Genomic DNA, 20,610 nt, shown 5'->3' with positions numbered 1-20,610 from the left:
TCCTCATTTTCTGCTTACAGCCAATCAGGAGAGGTTTTGCTGGAAAAGCGTTATTTGACTTCATGCTCGAAGAAGTTCCGTGTGAAACATCGAACCTGCAACTTCAGCTCAGTTCCACAGTTTGTCTGTGTTTACTGCCGTTTAGGGTCAAAATGTTTGCCGCATTTAACCGACAATGTGCGTTTTGACAAGAAAAAGACATAACAGTAAGTCGTTTTACACAATTTTACACTTTATTCTGCGAATTTCGTACTGATGCAGTGCGGGGGTGATGCATTTACGGGTGTTCGATAAACGAGTGTTGTCTTATTGTTTTCTTTAAATAATTATCAATGAATAAAAGCACATAAATAATGTATTGCACAAGCAAAATTAAACATTATCTCCCTGTGTCCAGCACCCGCCGTCACCTTCTAACATGGTCACTCGTTAATCCACCACACTGGCACATTTGTATGTTGTTTGCTGTTCAAATGTAACGTTCACGGTTACTGACTGAAGCTGAAAACAAAAGCTTAATTCAGTCAATGTGAACCCTGTATGATAGAGTTTGTATTTATTTTGTGGATTGTCCCCCCCTTTTCTTAGGTTTAATATGTGACTCGGTCGCATCCTCCTATTTCACCCTGAATCGTCAGCAGGAAGAGGAGCTTTGTAGTTGTCAGCTGGTTCGTGAAAAGAGATCCTTCCAATGTCTGTATTAGAGGATATTGTGGATGTACTGCGTGCTGTCCTGGAGTATTTCGGAGTCCCTCCAGAAATGGTAAGTTTGCAGTCAAACATGGTTTACAACATACACAGAGAAATGTATGTCCTTAAACCTAACACACAATTCAGTGGTTAAAATGTGACAGTTTTCATCTTAGATTTTGTGTTGTCTGTACTTTACTCTCTGACATCCTCTGTTCTTAGTATTGTAGTTTTAGTAATGTAATCCTTTATGTGTGTGTAGTTGGTTCCAGTGTGGGACAGTGAGCTGTGCGGTCAGTATCGCAGCATCGTGCGGATGATTGGGACCAACCTCCCACTGGAGCCTCTACCACGAGTCCACTTCCAGGTACAACTTGGACTTTTGATGAATTATAATCAGGATTTTCTGGTTCAATTTAGAACATTTAATCAGTATGAGTGTATCTAATGTCTCCTGGTGCATGTTTTGCTTTCAGATCCCCCTGCACACATACAGGCCGCACGGATATGCAGACGTTATCTTAGATGCGCCAGCCATTCCTTCATTTGCCGATGTGCTGTGGGTGGCGGAAGATGAGGGGGAAAGCTTTGCCAAGACCAGGTGAGAACTCAACCAGACACGCAAGCAGCACAGTCACGTTCCCCAGCCACAAACCTAAATCTGACATTATCCGTTTTAGGAACCATTTGCCTCCAAATAAACAAAGCACTGTAAGTTGGGACGTGAGGCGTCCAGGGCCGGTCCCAAACAAAGCCCGGAGAGGACGCTCGTCTGTGAGCCAGAGGGCCGACCCAACCGCCCTGAGGAAGATCACAGCGCTGGAGAGCGAGCTGCAAAACCTACGAGCTCAGATTGCAATGATTGTGACTGTTGCTCCAGCTTCAGGTACGCACGTTGCCATGGAATCCTATCCTTGCTAATATTGAGTGCATGTTAATACGCTCACTATCACTTAAACTTTGTATTATTCAAACAAACTGATTATCTGTGTTTTTGCTTCTTTTTTGTTGTTGTTAGGTTTGATCCACACCCAGAGTTCCCAGGACTCTCTCCTGATGTTCCCTCTCGCACCCCCAGATCTCACCTCCACCCCTCGCGCTGCTCCCCCCCCTCCTCCTCCTCCTCCTCCTCCTCCCCCGCCACCACCATTACCTCCTCCCCCCTGCCCTAACTCTTCCGCCGGGACTTTATCAGTGTTTGAGCTGATCCGTCAGCGCAAGAACAAAGAGGGAAATGTCGGGAATTGTCAAAGCGAACAACTGAGGCCCTTGGATCCAGAAGAGAAAGGGATTCCCTCCATGATGGACGTCCTGAGAAACTTGAATCAAGTGAAATTGCGCACAGTGGAGAGGTAGTTTCCAAAATTCTGTCAGAAAACTGGACTTGCACCTTTATGTTTTATCACTGTTTTTTTGTACTAAACATTTCCCAAACCTTTCCTTCCAGGTCACCGGGTGGCACCCCGGTCGGGAGGAGACGCAGTAAGGGAGCCGCAGCTTTGCTTAATGACCCGGCAGCTCTTATTGCTGAAGCGCTGAAGAGGAAGTTCGCCCACCATCGCCTTAACAACTCTTCTGACAAAGAGAACTCGCTGGAACTCTCACCGTTTGGAAGTCCAGAAACACCAAAGGTTGGTCTCTAATAGACAGACGCTGTTTAAATGATACATGACGCACATTTGTTTTGTCTATAGATCAGGTTTAATAATAGTCATCACTGTGCTATAGCATTTGATTGTCCGTTTAAGTTCTTAATTGTCCCACTGTTATCTTTGGTCAATGTTGTTATCTTTTATTTGGCATACATCCTAATTTCTGAATCTTTTCCCTCTCAAAGCTTCTAACCTGATTCTTCTGTTCCAGCTTCATAAGCTCAACAGACGCAGCCAGGGACGCCTCCACCTGTGAGCTTATCCAGCACATCTTCATCACATCAGCCTGCCCCCAACCCCCAACCCTCCTCCTCACACAGTACTACTGCAGCCAATGACTCTATCACTTTCATTTCTGTTTGTATGTCATTTGTTTCTTGTAAGATTGAATTTACACGGACCAGAGGATTATTATTGGGAAGATTTGTTGAATGTATATATTTGTTGCAGCCGTTGCTGTAAAGAATGGGTTTGGTATGTCCTTTTTCTTTTTCTACAGTCTTAAAGTTTTCAGAATTCTTGAAGATACCGTTTGTATGCAGAGCTCCTCTTGATTACAGAATGCGGTCTGGACCTCCACCAGGTGAGAGGATTGCATTCATGTGGTGTTTTCTGATATTTATACAATTTGTATGGCTCCAATCTGTGCAGCTGCTGCTTGTGTTTTCGTTTTTGTTATTTTTTTTACGTTGTTCAAGTGCAGTCATTTTGTTTGTTTTGGTGTTTTGCAGCAATTTCCGGTTTTCTGTCCTAATCATTTAACTATTGCTTTTGTCAAACACATAAATGCCGTATTTAATGTGAAGACAGTTAACATGGGCCAAGTGGAAAGATGTGTTTTGATATGATCGAGTGTAAACTTGAGGACATAAAATTCATTAAAAACAAAGCTCCAAAAGTCATCTCAGAGCTGAATTCAACTATCAAATCAAAAAGTAAAAATGCTCAATAACATGTAAGCAACAAAGATAGAAAGTATGAAATGTTTAAAAATGATCAAATAATGAAAATAATGTCAAATTTGCTCAATTGTGACTTGGCAAAAGCCTCAGTAGCATCTTGATACAAAGTTGAGCTAGAAGGGAAAAAGGACGCTGTTCAAGCCTGTTCCGTTTTGATTGTTAAATAGAATGCTAGCTGCATGACTTCTATGCATGTGGCAGTGCATCACACATGAAGACCCTTCATTCTTAATGTGGATTATAGTTTTGATATTTATAGATATTAGTAGTTACATTTACGTTGTGAAAATAAAGCACCAAACAAGACTTTCTTCAATTTATTTTTATTTCTCTGCCTCACTTGTGATCTCAAATAACACATTTGGTGGGTACTTTGAGTCAGTGCAAGCTGTTGCAGAATCTGGCTGGATGGTAGCCTCAACCCTAGAATGAAGGCAGAATGAGATGGCAGAGGGTCACAACTGAACAGAAACAAGATCATGTCACAAGGCTTATAATAGATTTGTTTTATAAGTCTATAAAGTGGCAATATAGAAACTGACGCCTGCCACAGTACTGAAACTTACCAGATTTAGAAACTGTCTAAATCGTCGCTGGAATCAGATGGGTTCACATTGCTGCATGGGGAGAAAAGTGTCTGGTAAGTCATTTGTAAACTTAAATTAATAAATAAAAATACAACATATACACAAATAGAAGAGCCTTAACTGTATTAACCTGTGATGGCCTTGACCTCCAACAGTGTTGCCACCAGCAGAAGGGACATGAACTGAAGTGTCCATGTCGTCATCCTCATCTCTAGCATCAAATGGGGTCACAGTGTTACATGGGGAATGAAGTACCGGTAAGGCATTGATCATTTTTAAATAGAAAAAAAAAAATCATAAAACAGTATAATTAAATAACATTTAAATTAAATTAAATACATTGTTTGATCTTTCATTTCTCCCCATCGCTGCATGGGGAGAAAAGTGTCTGGTAAGTCATTTGTAAACTTAAATTAATAAATAAAAATACAACATATACACAAATAGAAGAGCTTTAACTGTATTAACCTGGGCTGGCCTTGACCTCCAACAATGTTGCCACCAGCAGAAGGGTCATAAAGTGAAGTCTCCATGGGTTCCTCATCCTCATCTCTAGCATCAAATGGGGTCACAGTGTTACATGGGGAATGAAGTACCGGTAAGGCATTGATCATTTTTAAATAGAAAAAAACCCCATAAAACAGTATAATTACATTACAAGTCATTTGTAAACTTAAATTAATAAATAAAAATACAACATATTCACAAATAGAAGAACCTTAACTTAATTAATTAATTATTAATCTGTGATGGCCTTGACCTCCAACAGTCATACACCTCCAAAAATCATAAAACAGTATAATTAAATAACATTTAAATTAACCCTCATGCCCTCCTCAAATTTAGTAACACTCGTACCCCTCGTGGCAAAAAAAGCCACGCACTTAAAAACTGCTATAAAATCATCATACATCAATATTTTTTTCTACTTTTTTTTTCATAAATCTCTTAAGCAACTTCTTAGCTGCTCAAAGCTACTTAACATTCAATAATTTTCAGTATTTTAACCTTTAAATGCCTGTTTGAATACTTGAAGGTTTTCATTATTTATGACAAAAAAACATAAAAAGGTCATTATTTTCCATAAACTAAATAGTAAATGGATGGGGCTTTGGTGGTGATTAGAGTCTTGGATGTGTCAAATATTAGTAGTAAAATTGATTTGATTGCATTAGTATTTTTTATGTAGTATCAAATACTAATACTGGACACCCTCGAGGCAGAAATTGCACCATTGACTTCCATTGAAACCACACTTTCTTATCTCTCTGCCATTCCTTTATAAAATCATTTCATTATGAAGAAAAGTTGTGATATTTGACATTTTTAGTGTTTTCCAAAAAATTCAACCATTTTCCCATTGTAGGCCAATGCATGAAATTCTTGAATTTTGACAGTTACTATGACTACCAAGGGGCCCCAAGAGTTTGTTTTTTTGCGTGTGTGTGTGTGGTGTGTGTGTGTGTGTGTGTGTGGACATGTATCTGTGAAGAGGAGCCTCCTGCCTTTGCTTTGCTAAAAAACAAAAACAACTGCTAGTTTGTTTATGCACCTAGGCTTTTTGTGTGTGTGTGTGTCTGTCTGTGTGTGTTTGTGTGTGTGTGTGTGTGTCAACATCTGATTCATCAATGTGAACATTTATTGTGCAAACAACAACTTTAAAAGCTTCATCAACAAAAGAGAACACAAGAGAACATGAAATATGAACAAATTTGAACCAGCAATGTCCAGGCTTTGAATATGTTTGAGAGAAACAGATAGATTGAGAGTGTGTGTGTGTGTGTGTGTGTGTGTGTGTGTGTGTGTGTGTGTGTGTGTGTGTGTGTGTGTGTGTGTGTGTGTGTGTGTGTGTGTGTGTGTGTGTGTGTGTGTGTGTGTGTGTGTGTGTGTGTGTGTGTGTGTGTGTGTGTGTGTGTGTGTGTGTGTGTGTGTGTGTGTGTGTGTGTTCAGTTTAGTTTATTTGACCAGCAGGTCCAGCAGCATGTGACCTGGTGCTCTCTAAACGTGCACTTGTTACACTTGGTGCAGGTGGTAAAAGACCTCTTTTTTAGGCCTGTGCACAACCAGCACACACTTCTCCTTCTGGTCGAGCTGGTGGCAGCAGTGGCAATGGCGGTGTTGGTGGTTTCTGCGAGGACAGTAGTCTGTAACTCCAGCACCATGGCAGCAGCAGCAGCTGTACACGGGCCGGTACACATCTGCTAGGATGTGAAGTCCCATGTGGGCCTTTGTCTCTTGGGGCATCCACATAGCTCCATCCAAACACTGAATGCCTCCCGTGTAGATTTGTCATTTGTTCAATGAGCTGGGTCATGTCAGGAGTAAAGATCGCAGATCACCCATTACAGAGGGGGGAGCAGTTGGGGGTTCGGTGCTTTGCTCAGGGGCACCTCGGCAGGGACTCAAACCGGCGACCTTCCGATCGCCAAGCGGAAGCCCTACCGACTGAGCTACTGCCTCCCCACACACAAATGTTAATGTTTACCTGGCTGATACTGTAAATGATGCCATGTTACATGGGGGCGGCAGTGGCTCAGTCCATAGGGGATCGAGGTTCGAGTCCCGTTGGACCAAGAAAGTGGACTGACAGCTGGAGAGTTGCCGGTTTGCCTCCAGGGCACTGCCGAGGTGCCCTTGAGCAAGGCACCGAACCCCTAAAACTGCTCCACGGGCGCCGTATAATGGCTGCCCTGCACCCCCTCTGTGATGCATGTGTTTGTGTGTGTGTGATATGAGGGGGTGCAAGATAAATTTCAATTGCATGCAATTTGCTGTGAATTGCATGCAAAATGACGATTAATAAAGTATCTTAAATCTTAAATCAGACACGTGGCACTGGACATGCAAGGAAGAGGAAAAAACACCATTGTCACCAATGAATTATAATACTGGGAACGCCTATTACTTGCTGTATAAATGCAATTGGATATGTAACCTCGTGGCCTGACCCACGACACAATGACGGGGGCAGGACGAGCGCTCTTCAATGTCTTATTCCAGTAAAACCCATCTGAAGATTTCAGTTCATCTTTGCCTCATCATTCACAACCAAAACAACGAACATGAGAGAAAGACCATCAGCTAGGTCCTTTTTTCAATATTTGGTGACACCTGGACGTGTTTGGTGGTGTTTGTTTATTGGAAGAACTCCGGCAAACGCTCCACTTCTATAATGCGCGCAACTCAAAAGGTACAGTACAGAACCTGTTAAATCAAATCTGTAATAGGTTATTGGACACTCTAAAGTTTATCTATGGAAGTGGGTGATTGTCTGCTGTAGCCACATAAATGTCATGTAAAGAGGAGACTGACTGAAATCTCTGGATGGTTAACTGCGGTAACATATTGAAATTCTTATCCAGACCGGGGAGATACGAGTCTTCCCAGGGTTGAATTCCCTAATTAAATTGTTTTTTAAAAAAAAAGGCTAATCTCAGTTGAATTCCATTTTTAGCCTGGGTTGAATTCCTTCTTCAATTTTAAATTGAGCTAATTTCGGTTGAATTCCGGTTATTAGCTGGAGTTGAATTCTCTTATTAATTTTGCGGAACTAATTTTGGTTGAATTCCAATGTAGTTATGGTTGAATCCAACGACTTGTGTTAAAATATAACCCGCTAATTATTAGTAAGGAATGTCCAAGCGTTCCTGTGATTCGGTGTGATCACATATTGGTTGAATTCCAGTTATTGTTAACTTGTTAAGCTTAAATACTTAGAGAACCCTTGGGGTGCATCTGTAAGAGAGATGTGGCAGATTACTGACACAAAATAAAGAATAAATAGACTTTGGAGTAATTAACAATCGTTCCAAGTGATTCTGTGTTAAGTCCTGTCTAGGAGATAGTCGTATAGTCAGGAGGATGAATATCCGTATAGGGAGTAATATTTTTGTCTGACCGTTTATTGAGATCTCCGGAGTAATGTAATTTTAAACTGTCTGTGTTGTATTGGTGGATTAAGGGTAATCCCCTTTCAAACTTTTGGTAAAGTTGCGTACTGGCCATACGTTCCTTTTTCAAAGCTGTATGTGTGTTGGTGGGGGACTTGCAGTCACGTGTCTTTGTACACATAGCAGTGCCTGCTCTATGCCACATAGACTCCAGTCTACGCCTCTGACCTTTGACACTTCCGACTTGTCCAGGCGTCTGGACCCCTCAAGGAACTCCCACGACCCCTTCCTGACCTCGTGTATGCATCAAGGATCCCCGAAAATTTCCCCTGTTCCTTTTGACTCCTCCCGGAATCCCTTCAAGAGCTTGGAAGAATGGGAGGCAGATGAATAAGACACTGACGCCAACAGCTATCATGCCCTTCCTTTTTCTCCAGATGTGTCAAACAGAAAAACAGACCCCATTCACCAGGTCAAGGGCAACACACAATATACGGGGAGAAGAGCGTCTGACCCGGAAACGCAGTTCCATAGGAACAACAACAAGATCTCAAACTATGAGAAATATGGCCACACATGAACTTGAAGGATCAAGAAAAGATCCCGTGCAATTCATGTGCCCTCTGCTGCCAGACAGTGCTGGAAATGTCACTTTCTTTCCATGGAAGCATCGAGACATGGAGGGCCTCGCATCCAGCTTGCCCCCACTGGTAGAAGGAGCAGTCCAGTGGATTTGCAAGTTTGAGTCTCTCACCTCAGGCGACTTCCTGGCCATGGGAGACCTCCGGGCCATGCTGGGACGCTTGTTAGGACGAGAAACAGTTGATGACATCGACTAACGGCTCCGCTTCATGGGAGTAGCAGACTCGGAGCCCTTGAACAGAGGAAGGACTGCATATTGGACTGAACTGCGACGACGCTTCCCCCCCGATTCTGAAAGTCTCCAACCTGCAGCAGTTGGATTGGATTAAGGGAAAATCCTTCCATGTGTTCCTCAACAGTTGTGCTGAACAGTGAGCCGACACCACTGGAACAATGCCCCACACTGAATTGCCAAACAGTGCCACGGTCCAAATCTTCCGAGCAGCGGTGATGCGCTCCCTGCCCCAGCAGGTCCAGGCTAAATTGGAAGATGTTGTAGGTCTGGACCAGGAAACCCACGACAAATGGCGGGCCGTGTTGGCTCATTACACTGAACGGCACTCTCAGACAGAAGATTCAGACGTCTCAGAGATTAACACACTCCAGAAAACGTTGTTGAAAAAGCTGATTGCCCTGATCAATACTGACAAGGAAACCAAGTCAGTCCCCCCTGTTGAAATATGCCCAGTGGTCCCCGAACTCCCTTCCCCAGCCGTCCCTGCCCAGCTAGCCCCACCTCCACCTGTAGCACCCCAGGCTTGGGTCCCTCCTCAGCCAGCCTCATATGGTATGCATTTCTATCCATATGCTCCACAGCCCCAGATGTATTCCACCCTGTACCAGAATGGGCCACGCAATCAAAGAGGACGTGGACATTCAGGAAAAGACAGAAGAGGAAGAAGAGCAGCACTACGTCGACAGCCCCTCAACAAAGTCTGTTTTCATTGTTTAGATCCTTGTCACTGGGTCCGAGCGTGCCCTTACATGGAATATGCATGGCAGCAGTCTAAACTTCAGCAGCGGAATATCAGAAAGGAGGACAGGGAACAGTTGAGCGCTCACCGCACCATCCCCCATACGCCCCACAAATGCCCATGTATGCCCGGCCCACAGGTGACCCTTACAACCCGGGTCACTATTGACAAGGCCCAGAGACAGCGCATCCAACCCCCTCCCCAATCACCATAACCTACGCCCTCAAACTGAATATTCACCCATCCTTTATCAGGTCAAATGGATCTTCACACACTCATCACCATCGAGCAAGCCATGGCGCATGCGGCTACAATGCCAGTACTGGACTACATCAACACCTTCCATTTGGATGTTTCTGAAAAACCGTGCATCCCTACTCACAGATTCAGACCAGAAGTCAAAATAATATTTATTAAAATGTACTTTATGTATGAAAACGTGGCACAATATTATCGCTTTTTTTTCTTTCTTTCTTTCTCTCGTTTTTTTTTTTTTTTTTTTTTTGTGGATTGCAGTTTGGCGCCCTGCCCACTTGATGGCGCCCCAGGCGACCACCCGGTTTGCCCATGCCTGGATATGTAACCTCGTGGCCTGACCCACAGCACAATGACGGGGGCAGGACGAGCGCTCTTAAATGGCTTATTCCAGTAAAACCCATCTGAAGATTTCAGTTCATCATTGCCTCATCATTCACCAGAGAGAAAGCTAGGTCCTTTTTTCAATACGTCGTAGACAATGACGATAGAACTTGGATTACGATCGACACACTCGATGGCAATCTGCATCTGTCATCAAAGGTGCGATGTGAAAGCTTTGTTGTGCTATACAAAACTTAACTAACTTCACTTATCTGCAAAGTTCTTCAGCACATGTGAACATCCCCACAAGCTAACGTTGCCTAACTATACGTGCCTCACTCGACCCATGTCCATTTAGTCCAAACCAAATTCAAAACTATCCAAAAACTCTGAGAAACAGTTATATATCATTTCTATTCAAACATATACATCCAAAAAGATGTATCACATACCTTTTTGGCCAATTTGTTAGCACCTGTTGTCCGACAAATTGCACACTCTAGACTCTAACCAGTCTCAGTCTCGGGATAAATACAGACAGTACATAGGAGGATATGACACAATTCAAAAACACAGGTCTAGTCAATAACCTGTTACATTTCGTGATTGCGAGACAGAGTCATAATTGTCGGACTGCTCGGCCTTGTTGGAGGTATGACTGCCTTGTTTTTCATATTAGCTCCAGCTGTTCTTGTCCAATCAAGGTCTTCTGAGGACTGCCTGCTAGTTGTTGTCGAGTCTTGATACTATCGAGCGCTGATTGGTCCGCTGCTCATGAGCCCCGCCCCTGCGATGCTGCTGCTGCTACTACTAGCCCCTCCCCATATACGGCCCGCAGGCCGGAGGTTCCCCACCCCTGCTGTAAAGAATGGGTTTGGTACGTCCTTTTTCTTTTTCTACAGTCTTAAAGTTTTCAGAATTCTTGAAGATACCGTTTGTATGCAGAGCTCCTCTTGATCACAGAATGCGGTCTGAACCTCCACCAGGTGAGAGGATTGCATTCATATGGTGTTTTCTGATATTTATACGATTTGTATGGCTCCAATCTATGCAGCTGCTGTTTGTGTTTTCGTTTTTTTTTTTTTTTTTTTTGTACGTTGTGCAAGTGCAGTCATTTTGTTTGTTTTGGTGTTTTGCAGCAATTTCCGGTTTTCTGTCCAAATCATTTAACTATTGCTTTTGTCAAACACATAAATGCCGTATTTAATGTGAAGACAGTTAACATGGGCCAAGTGGAAAGATGTGTTTTGATATGATCGAGTGTAAACTTGAGGACATAAAATTCATTAAATTCTGAAACAAAACTTGTCCACTTGTCATTGGCGGTATTAGCTCAGGTTGTTTTATTTGGTTTTATACTTATTGAGGATTCAATAGAGTGTCCCCTGCGTGTTCGTTGATTTGATGAGGAAGGAGGAAAAGCCGGGCTGAATCTTCAGATGGGTTTTATTGCAGTAGGACTTTTGGACAGCACTGGTTCCGACTCTCTCATGCGTCAAAGAAGGACCCTCAAATATTCCTGTGCATCCCTATTTATCCCACTAATACAGGGAGTTCCATAATATTCTAATTCACTGATGACAGTGTAGTTTAACTGTTATCTATTGGTCAACCAGCTTCAAGAGAGAGGCGGCGCTAAGATTCAAATCTGAGGGATGAACAGCTGTCTGTGGGGGAAAGTGGAATACTCTTTGCGTGTAAATTAAAGAACAACACTATAGTGTGATTAACCCTTCTATAACCCCACTGATCTAATCCAGGCACCTCAGACTGAGAGGCTCTTCCTGCCTCCTGCTATCTAACATGCTGAGGCTTTGATTAGTGATTAGTGGTCTGTTAACAGGTGGTTAGGTGCCCTCTTCACCTGTTAACAGATATTTGTTATCAAGCCCTCCTGGAGAGAGAAGCTGTGGATCTCGCTGTTTTATTGCTCCATAAACAGACTTGCTGGAGCCAGCCATTTGGTTGACATTATTTGTTATATTCCAACATTCCCCCTTTTCATCATTCAATGAATCCAACTTCAGATAAACAATCTAAGCCGCCAGCAGCACCAACCAAACCACTCAGTTTGATCCGACATCTCATCACATGAACAGAATCACATTATCATCCAGTAGAATTCAAAAGGTATAAAAATGCAATGTACATGACTTATACAAACAGATTCAGTGCATATGATATGTATACAACCAGTGCATATGACCTCTATAAACTATACAATGCATTTGACACCTTAATAAACAGTAGTTGCTTCCTTCATGGAAAATTACTGTGCAATTATTCTTTCATTAACACAAAAAACAACTTCCGCGGACCGGTAGGGAGCTGGTCAACCCATCGGACCCCCCAGCGATTCGGAGCGCCTCTTCACATCTATAATATGTAACATAAACCATCTGGTTCCAGGGTCATTCACGGGACGCTGCGAAGGCGTCCACACATTGTACAGGCCCGCCGTTAGGACCTGGAACTTTAAACCTTCAGAGGCCCTGGAACACAACTCGAGCAAATACAATTCAATAATTCCCACCCCACAGTTATAAAACACCTCAAATTAAATCTATTCTATTCACTGGTGCAAAAGCGCAAACTTGTGCATGCTTTTAAAATATAAACATTTGTAATCCTGAGGTAGTCTGAGGAGAAAGGGAAAGGAAGTCCTTAGTTCACAACCACTGTGGTCAGGGGAAGAAAATCAGGGTCGTCACCGACATCCTGCTCCAGCAGAAGAGGTTGAGTCAGCATCACCATCTGACGAGGCTCAGGTGTCATCATTGAGGTGATCAGGCGAACTAAAAGAGCTCGGCTGCAGGGAACACAACAACATCCACAAACAACCAAAATCCCTGCCATAACTGAAATAGAAAGGAAGACGGCAGCAGCTAATTTCTTATATCTTCCAAATAGCTTCTCGAGGGTGTCAGAGAAGAAGTCATCTATCCCTGAGTTCTCAGACAGCTCGTGACTCAGGGACCTCAGACTCGCTAATGCCTTGGTGACAAAACCGTCTGGGGAAGTGTTATTGGAAGTACAACAAGAAGATCCAAACATGGAACACACACCCCCTTTTTAGCTAAGATCATGTCGAAGGCGATCCTATTCTGATAGGTCATCAATATGGTGGGGGCCATTTGTTCAGTCATCCCTTTTACAGCATCCCGTGTGTAATTGACAAATCTCTGTTGATTATAATAGATAAAGTTAATTCAATCAACATTTTTATCAATTGTGGCCCGCCAGAAAAACTATGATTCAAAACCCTGCGCCCCCTAGCTCTGTTCTTGTCTGGAACACCCCAAAGCACCCCAATCTCATCAATATACACCTGTGGACCAAATGGCCCCTTGGTGAGGTGAAAAAGGGTGAGCTTCTCTTGTCAAGATCTGTAATCAGATACAGAGGACATGGGGAGGAGCATTATCAGCAGCTGAATGAGAGCACAGGAGCCCTTCCATTCGTCAGGTAGGCGAGAGCGAAGTTATGAGGTCCCCACACAGTCACCAGATGTCAGATGAGAACCAGTTGTGATCCCTTGCCCCTGTGATTGAGATTAAGACACTTCATTTGTCATATCAAATACAATTTAACTTTGGCCTAAACACATTAACAGCTTCTTGCCATTTCCCCCTTTTTCTGATACAACACGGCGTCCACAATGCCGTGTTTTCAGAAACATCTAAATGGAAGGTCATGGTGTAGTCTGGTACTGCCAATGCAGCCGCATGCGCCATTGTTTGTTTGATGGTGATGAGTGTTTGAAGACATATTTGAACTGATAGGGGTGAATCTTTGGCATGAGGGCGTGGGTTATGGAGACTGGAGAGGGGGTTGGATGCGCGGTCTCCGGGCCTCGTCAATAGTGACTTGGGTTGTACTGGTCATCTATGGGCTGGGTATACAGGAACATCAATGGGGTGTATGGGGGCTGCTGCAGTGGGCGCTTAACTGTTTCCTGCCCCGTACATCTCGAGATCCCCCTGCTGCCTGGAGTTGGGACTGCTGCCATGCACGTTCCATGTGTGCGCACTCCCGGACCCAGTGACCAGGATCCAAACAATGAAAACAGCCTTGGGTGGGGGGCTGCTGCAGTGGGAGCTGCTGTCTTGTATGATCCCATTGTGGGCATTCTCGGATCCAGTGGCCAGGATCTAAACAATGAAAACAGCCTTCGGTGCGGGGCTGCTGAGCTAGTTCTGCTCCTCTTCCTCCCCTGACTTTTCCAAAACGTCCACGTCCACGTCCTCTTTGGTTGCGCGGACCATTCTGGTACAAATTCTGGTGGAATACATGGGAGGCTGTGGAGCATATGGATAGGGATGCGTTCCATATGAGGCTGGCTGAGTAGGGGCCCAAGTCTGGGGTGCTTCTGGTGGAGGGGCGGCTGGCTGGGCAGGGACGGCTGGGGAGGGGGGTTCGGGGACCACTGGGCAGATTTCAACATGGGAGGCTGACTTGGTTTTCTTGTCAGTATTGATCTGGGCTATCCGCATCTTCAACAACGTTTTCTGGAGTGTGTTAATCTCTAAAACGTCTAAATGTTCTGTCTGAGAATGCCGTTCAGTGTAATGAGCTAACACGGCCCGCCATTTGTCGTGGGTTTCTTGGTCCAGTCCTACGACATCTTCCAATTTAGCCTGGACCTGCTGGGTTAGGGAGCGTATCACTGCTGCCCGGAACATTTGAACCTTTGGCGCTGTTGGGCAATTCAGTGTGGGGCATTGTTCCAGTGGTGTCGGCTCACTGTTCAGCACAACTGTTGAGGAACACATGGAAGGATTTTCCCTTGATCCAATCAAATCGCTGCAGGTTGGAGACTTTCAGAACCGGGGGGAAGCGCCGTCTCTGTTCCGTCCAATATGCAGTCATTCCTCTGTTGAAGGGCTCAGAGTCTGTTACTGCCACGAAGCGGAGCTGTTCGTCGATGTCATTAAGTGTTTGTCGTCCTAACAGGCGGCTCATCATGGCAAGAAGGTCTTCTATAGCCAAGAAATCGCCTGAGGTGAGGGACTCGACCTCTTCAAGCTTGTCCCGGTTTTGCTGTTCCACTTGATTGGCGGCCGTCGGCAGGGTCATGGCGCCGGCCCGAATCTTCTGCGTCTGGTCTCTGTCTGTCTTGGCTGTACCCCATGATTTCTTTCCACCTGCCTCCCATTTCTTAGAAGCTTCTGTAGCTGCTGCATTCATTCTGTCAAAGGTTGCTCTGACGTATTCAGTGGAGGGAGGAGGTGCATCAGGTTTGGGCCAGAGGCCCCTGTCTTCCCAGTCAGACAGGAGGCGTTCCAGTTGTTCTCGGGTTTTGTCTCTTTTATCAGGATCCGTTCCTGACATGACCCGTCTCAGAGTGGCCTCAGTGTAAGACTTGCAAGTAAGGATTTCGGCCATAACTGTAGAAGTCTTTTCAAACTTTATGATATTCTTATGTTGTACTTATTTAAGAAAGAGAAAATTAAAAATTAAAGTCTAAAAATTATTTAAAAAAAAAATTGAATTAAAAAATGTAAAGAGAAAAAAAACTAAAAAATTCAACAAAGCTAAAAACAAAATTAAAATAATTGTTTCTACTAATCAATTAATTAATCAATTTCAATTATTTATTTTACGCTATTTAACTAATTAATTAATTAAGAGGGACTTTCTTTTCTTTTCTTCAACTACAGCGGGTGCGATAATAAATGTCAGGGGAAGATTCAGGTGCAGTACTACTAAAGGGGCTGAGGGTGGCGCTATTGAGTCGCTTTCTGAAATTCGGCGAACTCTCGTAGCTGCAGTACTGCTGTAGGCCTGAGGCGTCGTTGCGTCACTTCTGGGGTCTGGGGCGCTGTTGACTTTTCTAGAGTTTGAGGACCAATTGCCAATGCAATATTGTTGAGGACTCTATGGCACTATTCAATCTCTTCCTGAATGAAAAAACAGAAATCCAATGTAATAGTTATTTTTCGGGATTCACCAACAATTAATCCCCGGGACTTCGGCAGTGTATCATTGTATATTACTGCATGATATGCCGGGGCTGAAAAACTCCCGAAAAAGTCTCTCAACTTTTATAAAACATATATCCTGAATATATTCAGACACCCAGACACACAGAGGGTTAATCACACAGCTCAGATATTCAGGGACACGTGTTATAAGACAGTTACACACACACCTCAGATATTCAGACACGTAAAAACAAAGTTATTCACACAGCTCAGATATTCAAAGACAAGTGTTATAAGACAGTTACACACACAACCCAGATATTCAGACACAAAACAAAGTTATTAACACAGCTTAGACATCCAGACACACACACACGCAGAATCTCAGTCAGATGCAGCCACCTCTCAGTCACACTAACGAGGAAAAACAAACACAAGTGCTGCAAGTCACACACACTCACACACGTGCACAGCTGGACCAGAACACACGGCCAATTCTCTCACAGACATACGGCTCATTCGTTCGCTCCTGTAGTCAAAGACATGGACACACACTCACACACACACAGACATACAGCTTTGTTTATTCCACGTATGGCCAGTACGCAGGTTTCACCGAACCTCGAAACAGATCTAAATACAGACAATCAAAAATCACCTGAAGCCCCCGGCTTCGTCCGGACTTCAATAAACGATTTCTCAGACAAGAATATTACTCCTTATACGAATATTCATCCACTTGACTATACGACTATCTCCTAGACAGGACTTAACACAGAATCAGTTGGAATGATTGTTAATTACTCAAAAGTCTGTTTATTCTTTGTGTTGTGTCAGTAACCTACCACACTTCTGCAAAAGTGCACCTCCGAGGTTTTTAAATTTTTAATCTTAACAAGTTAACAATAACTGGAATTCAACCAACCACAAGAACGCTTGGACATTCCTTACTAATAATTAGCGGGTTATATTTTAACACAAATCAACGGACTTAAACCATAACCAAATAATGGACAAAATAATGACAAAATAATGGACTCTAACCAATATTAGTTCCGTTTTAATAAGGGACTTTAACCCACCAAACCAGACGTTAACTGAATTGGCTCCTTTTAAAAATTTAATAAGGGACCTGAACCCCAAACTAAGTAGACTTTAACTACTATTAGTTTAATTTAAAAACAAAACTTTAACTTGCCGGATCGAATATCCCGTAATTCCCCAGTCTGTACCGAATATGAGATTTCCAAAGTGTTACCACAATTACTCATACAGAGATTTCAGTATGTCCCCTCTTAGAATTACTTTAAATATACGTGACTTACAACAGACAATCACCCACTTCCATCTACAAATTTAACATGTTCTGCTCACCTTTTGATACGGCGCCGTATGGAAGTGAAGCGTTTGTTATCTATTGGTCAGCCAGCTTCAAGAGAGACGCGGCGCTAAGATTCAAATCTGAGGGATGAACAGCTGTCTGTGGGGGAAAGTGGAATACTCTTTGCGTGTAAATTAAAGAACAACACTATAGTGTGATTAACCCTTCTATAACCCCACTGATCTAATCCAGGCACCGCAGACTGAGAGGCTCTTCCTGCCTCCTGCTATCTAACAGATGCTGAGGCTTTGATTAGGTGATGCAGTGCCCTCTTCACCTGTTGACAGATATGTGTTATCAAGCCCTCCTGGAGAGAGAAGCTGTGGATCTCGCTGTTTTATTGCTGTTTTATTAACAGACTTGCTGGAGCCAGCCATTTGGTTACTGTAACTATATTAACCTCAGTTACTGCAGAGCTGAATTCAACTATCAAATCAAAAAGTAAAAATGCCCATAACATGTAAGCAACAAAGATAGAGAGTGTAAAATGTTTAAAAATGATCAAACAATGAAAATAATGTCACATTTGCTCAGTTGTGACTTGGCAAAAGCCTCAGTAGCATCGTGATACAAAGTTGAGCTAGAAGGTGTGGAAGAAAATGTGCTTTATTCAGGACAATAGTATGCAAGTTAACCGTGTGCTCTTGGCAATCATTTAATATTATGTAACTGTTCAATATCAGAAAGGAAGTACACAAGTTGTTTTTAACCTTGAGTGGTTTACCAGAATCGTTCATCCATCATCAGCGAGGAAGCAACATTATGTCTTGCCAGGTCACCGTGACATGGTTTCTAAGGTAGCCAGGGCCAACAATAGAACAAGAGAAGAGATTGCGCAACAAAATGCTGGGAAGTCCCAGTCGTCTTTAACCCGAAGACGCTAGTAGTCAAGTGATGGCTAAAATGTTGAAACTGCTCATTCATGAGATCTTGAATGATTTTGACAAGGTTGTCAAACATTCCATAAATGAGACTTTGAAATGCTGAAAAGATTTCTTATTTGCCGGAAACCTCAAGGAGCTTGGGGGTACTGAACGACTATGTAAGAGATTTTTCTAGAAAAACTATATGAGCACTCTGCGGCTCACTAGGAGAGTAAGATCAGATTAGCTGGCTCACAGGAAGACCACGAGAGAAACGGGTCTCCTGTGAAAAGGTTGGTTAAAAAAGGACACTGTTCAAGCCTGTTTTGTTTTGGTTGTTAAATGGAATTCTAGCTGCATGACTTCTATGCATGTGGCAGTGCATTATACATAAAAACCTTTAATCCTTAATGTGTATTATAGTTTTGATATTTATAGATATTAGTAGTTACATTGTATTTCGTTGTAAAAATAAAGCACCAAACAAGACTTTCTTCAATTTATGTTTATTTTGGGAACACAGGTGGTACTGTGGTTAGCACTTGTGCCTCACTTGTGATCTCAAGGTATTTTGAATCTGATGGCTTGGGGGAAGAAGCTGTTGCAAAATCTGGCTGGATGGTAGCCTCAACGCTAGAATGAAGGCAGAATGAGATGGCAGAGGGTCACAACTGAACAGAAACAAGATCATGTCACAAGGCTTATAATAGATTTGTTTTATAAGTCTATAAAGTGGCAATATACAAACTGACGCCTGCCACAGTACTCAAACTTACCAGATTCAGAAACTGTCTAAGTCGTCGCTGGAATCAGATGGGTTCACATTGCTGCATGGGGAGAAAAGTGTCTGGTAAGTCTTTTTGTAAACTTAAATTTATAAATAAAAATACAACATATTCACAAATAGAAGAGCCTTAAATGTATCAACCTGTGATGGCCTTGACCTCCAACAGTGTCGCCACCAGCAGAAGGGTCATCAAATGAAATCTCCAACAGGATGACCCAATCCTCACCCAAATCATATTGGGTCCCATCGTAGCTGTAGGGGAAGAAGTATCTGTCACTCTCTCTGCATTTAGATATAAAGTAAGTAAGTAAAAGTATAACATTCTCACAATATGACAATCACATTTCAGATTGTATAGCCTTGACCAATGACAAGACATGTTATAGAACAAATTGACTAAGTTAACCTGAGTTCGCCTTGTTCTCCACCAGATTCAGTGTTCCCACCAGCAGAAGGGTCATCAAATGAAATCTCCAACAGGATGACCCAATCCTCACCCAAATCATATTGGGTCCCATCGTAGCTGTAGGGGAAGAAGTATCTGTCACTCTCTCTGCATTTAGATATAAAGTAAGTAAGTAAAAGTATAACATTCTCACAATATGACAATCACATTTCAGATTATATAGCCTTGACCAATGACAAGACATGTTATAGAACAAATTGACTAAGTTAACCTGAGTTGGCCTTGTTCTCCACCAGATTCAGTGTTCCCACCAGCAGAAGGGTCATCAAATGAAATCTCCAACAGGATGACCCAATCCTCACCCAAATCATATTGGGTCCCATCGTAGCTGTAGGGGAAGAAGTATCTGTCACTCTCTCTGCATTTAGATATAAAGTAAGTAAGTAAAAGTATAACATTCTCACAATATGACAATCACATTTCAGATTGTATAGCCTTGACCAATGACAAGACATGTTATAGAACAAATTGACTAAGTTAACCTGAGTTGGCCTTGTTCTCCACCAGATTCAGTGTTCCCACCAGCAGAAGGGTCATCAAATGAAATCTCCAACAGGATGACCCAATCCTCACCCAAATCATATTGGGTCCCATCGTAGCTGTAGGGGAAGAAGTATCTGTCACTCTCTCTGCATTTAGATATAAAGTAAGTAAGTAAAAGTATAACATTCTCACAATATGACAATCACATTTCAGATTGTATAGCCTTGACCAATGACAAGACATGTTATAGAACAAATTGACTAAGTTAACCTGAGTTGGCCTTGTTCTCCACCAGATTCAGTGTTCCCACCAGCAGAAGGGTCATCAAATGAAATCTCCAACAGGATGACCCAATCCTCACCCAAATCATATTGGGTCCCATCGTAGCTGTAGGGGAAGAAGTATCTGTCACTCTCTCTGCATTTAGATATAAAGTAAGTAAGTAAAAGTATAACATTCTCACAATATGACAATCACATTTCAGATTATATAGCCTTGACCAATGACAAGACATGTTATAGAACAAATTGACTAAGTTAACCTGAGTTGGCCTTGTTCTCCACCAGATTCAGTGTTCCCACCAGCAGAAGGGTCATCAAATGAAATCTCCAACAGGATGACCCAATCCTCACCCAAATCATATTGGGTCCCATCGTAGCTGTAGGGGAAGAAGTATCTGTCACTCTCTCTGCATTTAGATATAAAGTAAGTAAGTAAAAGTATAACATTC

General features: G+C 42.8%; 1 protein-coding gene and 1 long non-coding RNA gene across 2 annotated transcripts in view; one reads left to right on the top strand and one right to left on the bottom strand.

Annotated features, from left to right (window-relative positions):
• The first annotated feature begins 71 nt into the window (after positions 1-71).
• On the top strand, positions 72-3,582 carry mtfr2 (mitochondrial fission regulator 2). Its single transcript, XM_076169485.1, has 8 exons — positions 72-206; positions 589-763; positions 953-1,057; positions 1,167-1,291; positions 1,371-1,576; positions 1,709-2,042; positions 2,138-2,321; positions 2,554-3,582. Exons 2-8 carry the CDS (start codon positions 692-694, stop codon positions 2,596-2,598), a joined length of 1,071 nt encoding a protein of 356 aa, XP_076025600.1. The 5' UTR covers positions 72-206; positions 589-691; the 3' UTR covers positions 2,599-3,582.
• A 56-nt stretch (positions 3,583-3,638) lies between these two features.
• LOC143015486 (uncharacterized) overlaps positions 3,639-20,610 on the bottom strand; it is a 26,412-nt gene continuing 9,440 nt past the window's right edge. Inside the window, exons 3-4 of the long non-coding RNA XR_012965432.1 lie at positions 3,871-3,921; positions 3,639-3,727 (exon numbers count right to left, since the gene is read on the bottom strand). This is a non-coding gene — a long non-coding RNA (uncharacterized LOC143015486). The remainder of the gene's footprint in view (positions 3,728-3,870; positions 3,922-20,610) is intronic.

The sequence above is a fragment of the Genypterus blacodes genome, unplaced genomic scaffold, assembly GCF_046128005.1.
Source record: "Genypterus blacodes isolate CSIRO-AG114 ecotype Tasmania unplaced genomic scaffold, CSIRO-AGI_Gbla_v1 ptg000204l_1, whole genome shotgun sequence".
NCBI lineage: Eukaryota > Metazoa > Chordata > Actinopteri > Ophidiiformes > Ophidiidae > Genypterus > Genypterus blacodes.
This window is presented reverse-complemented; position numbering and strand designations above follow the sequence as displayed.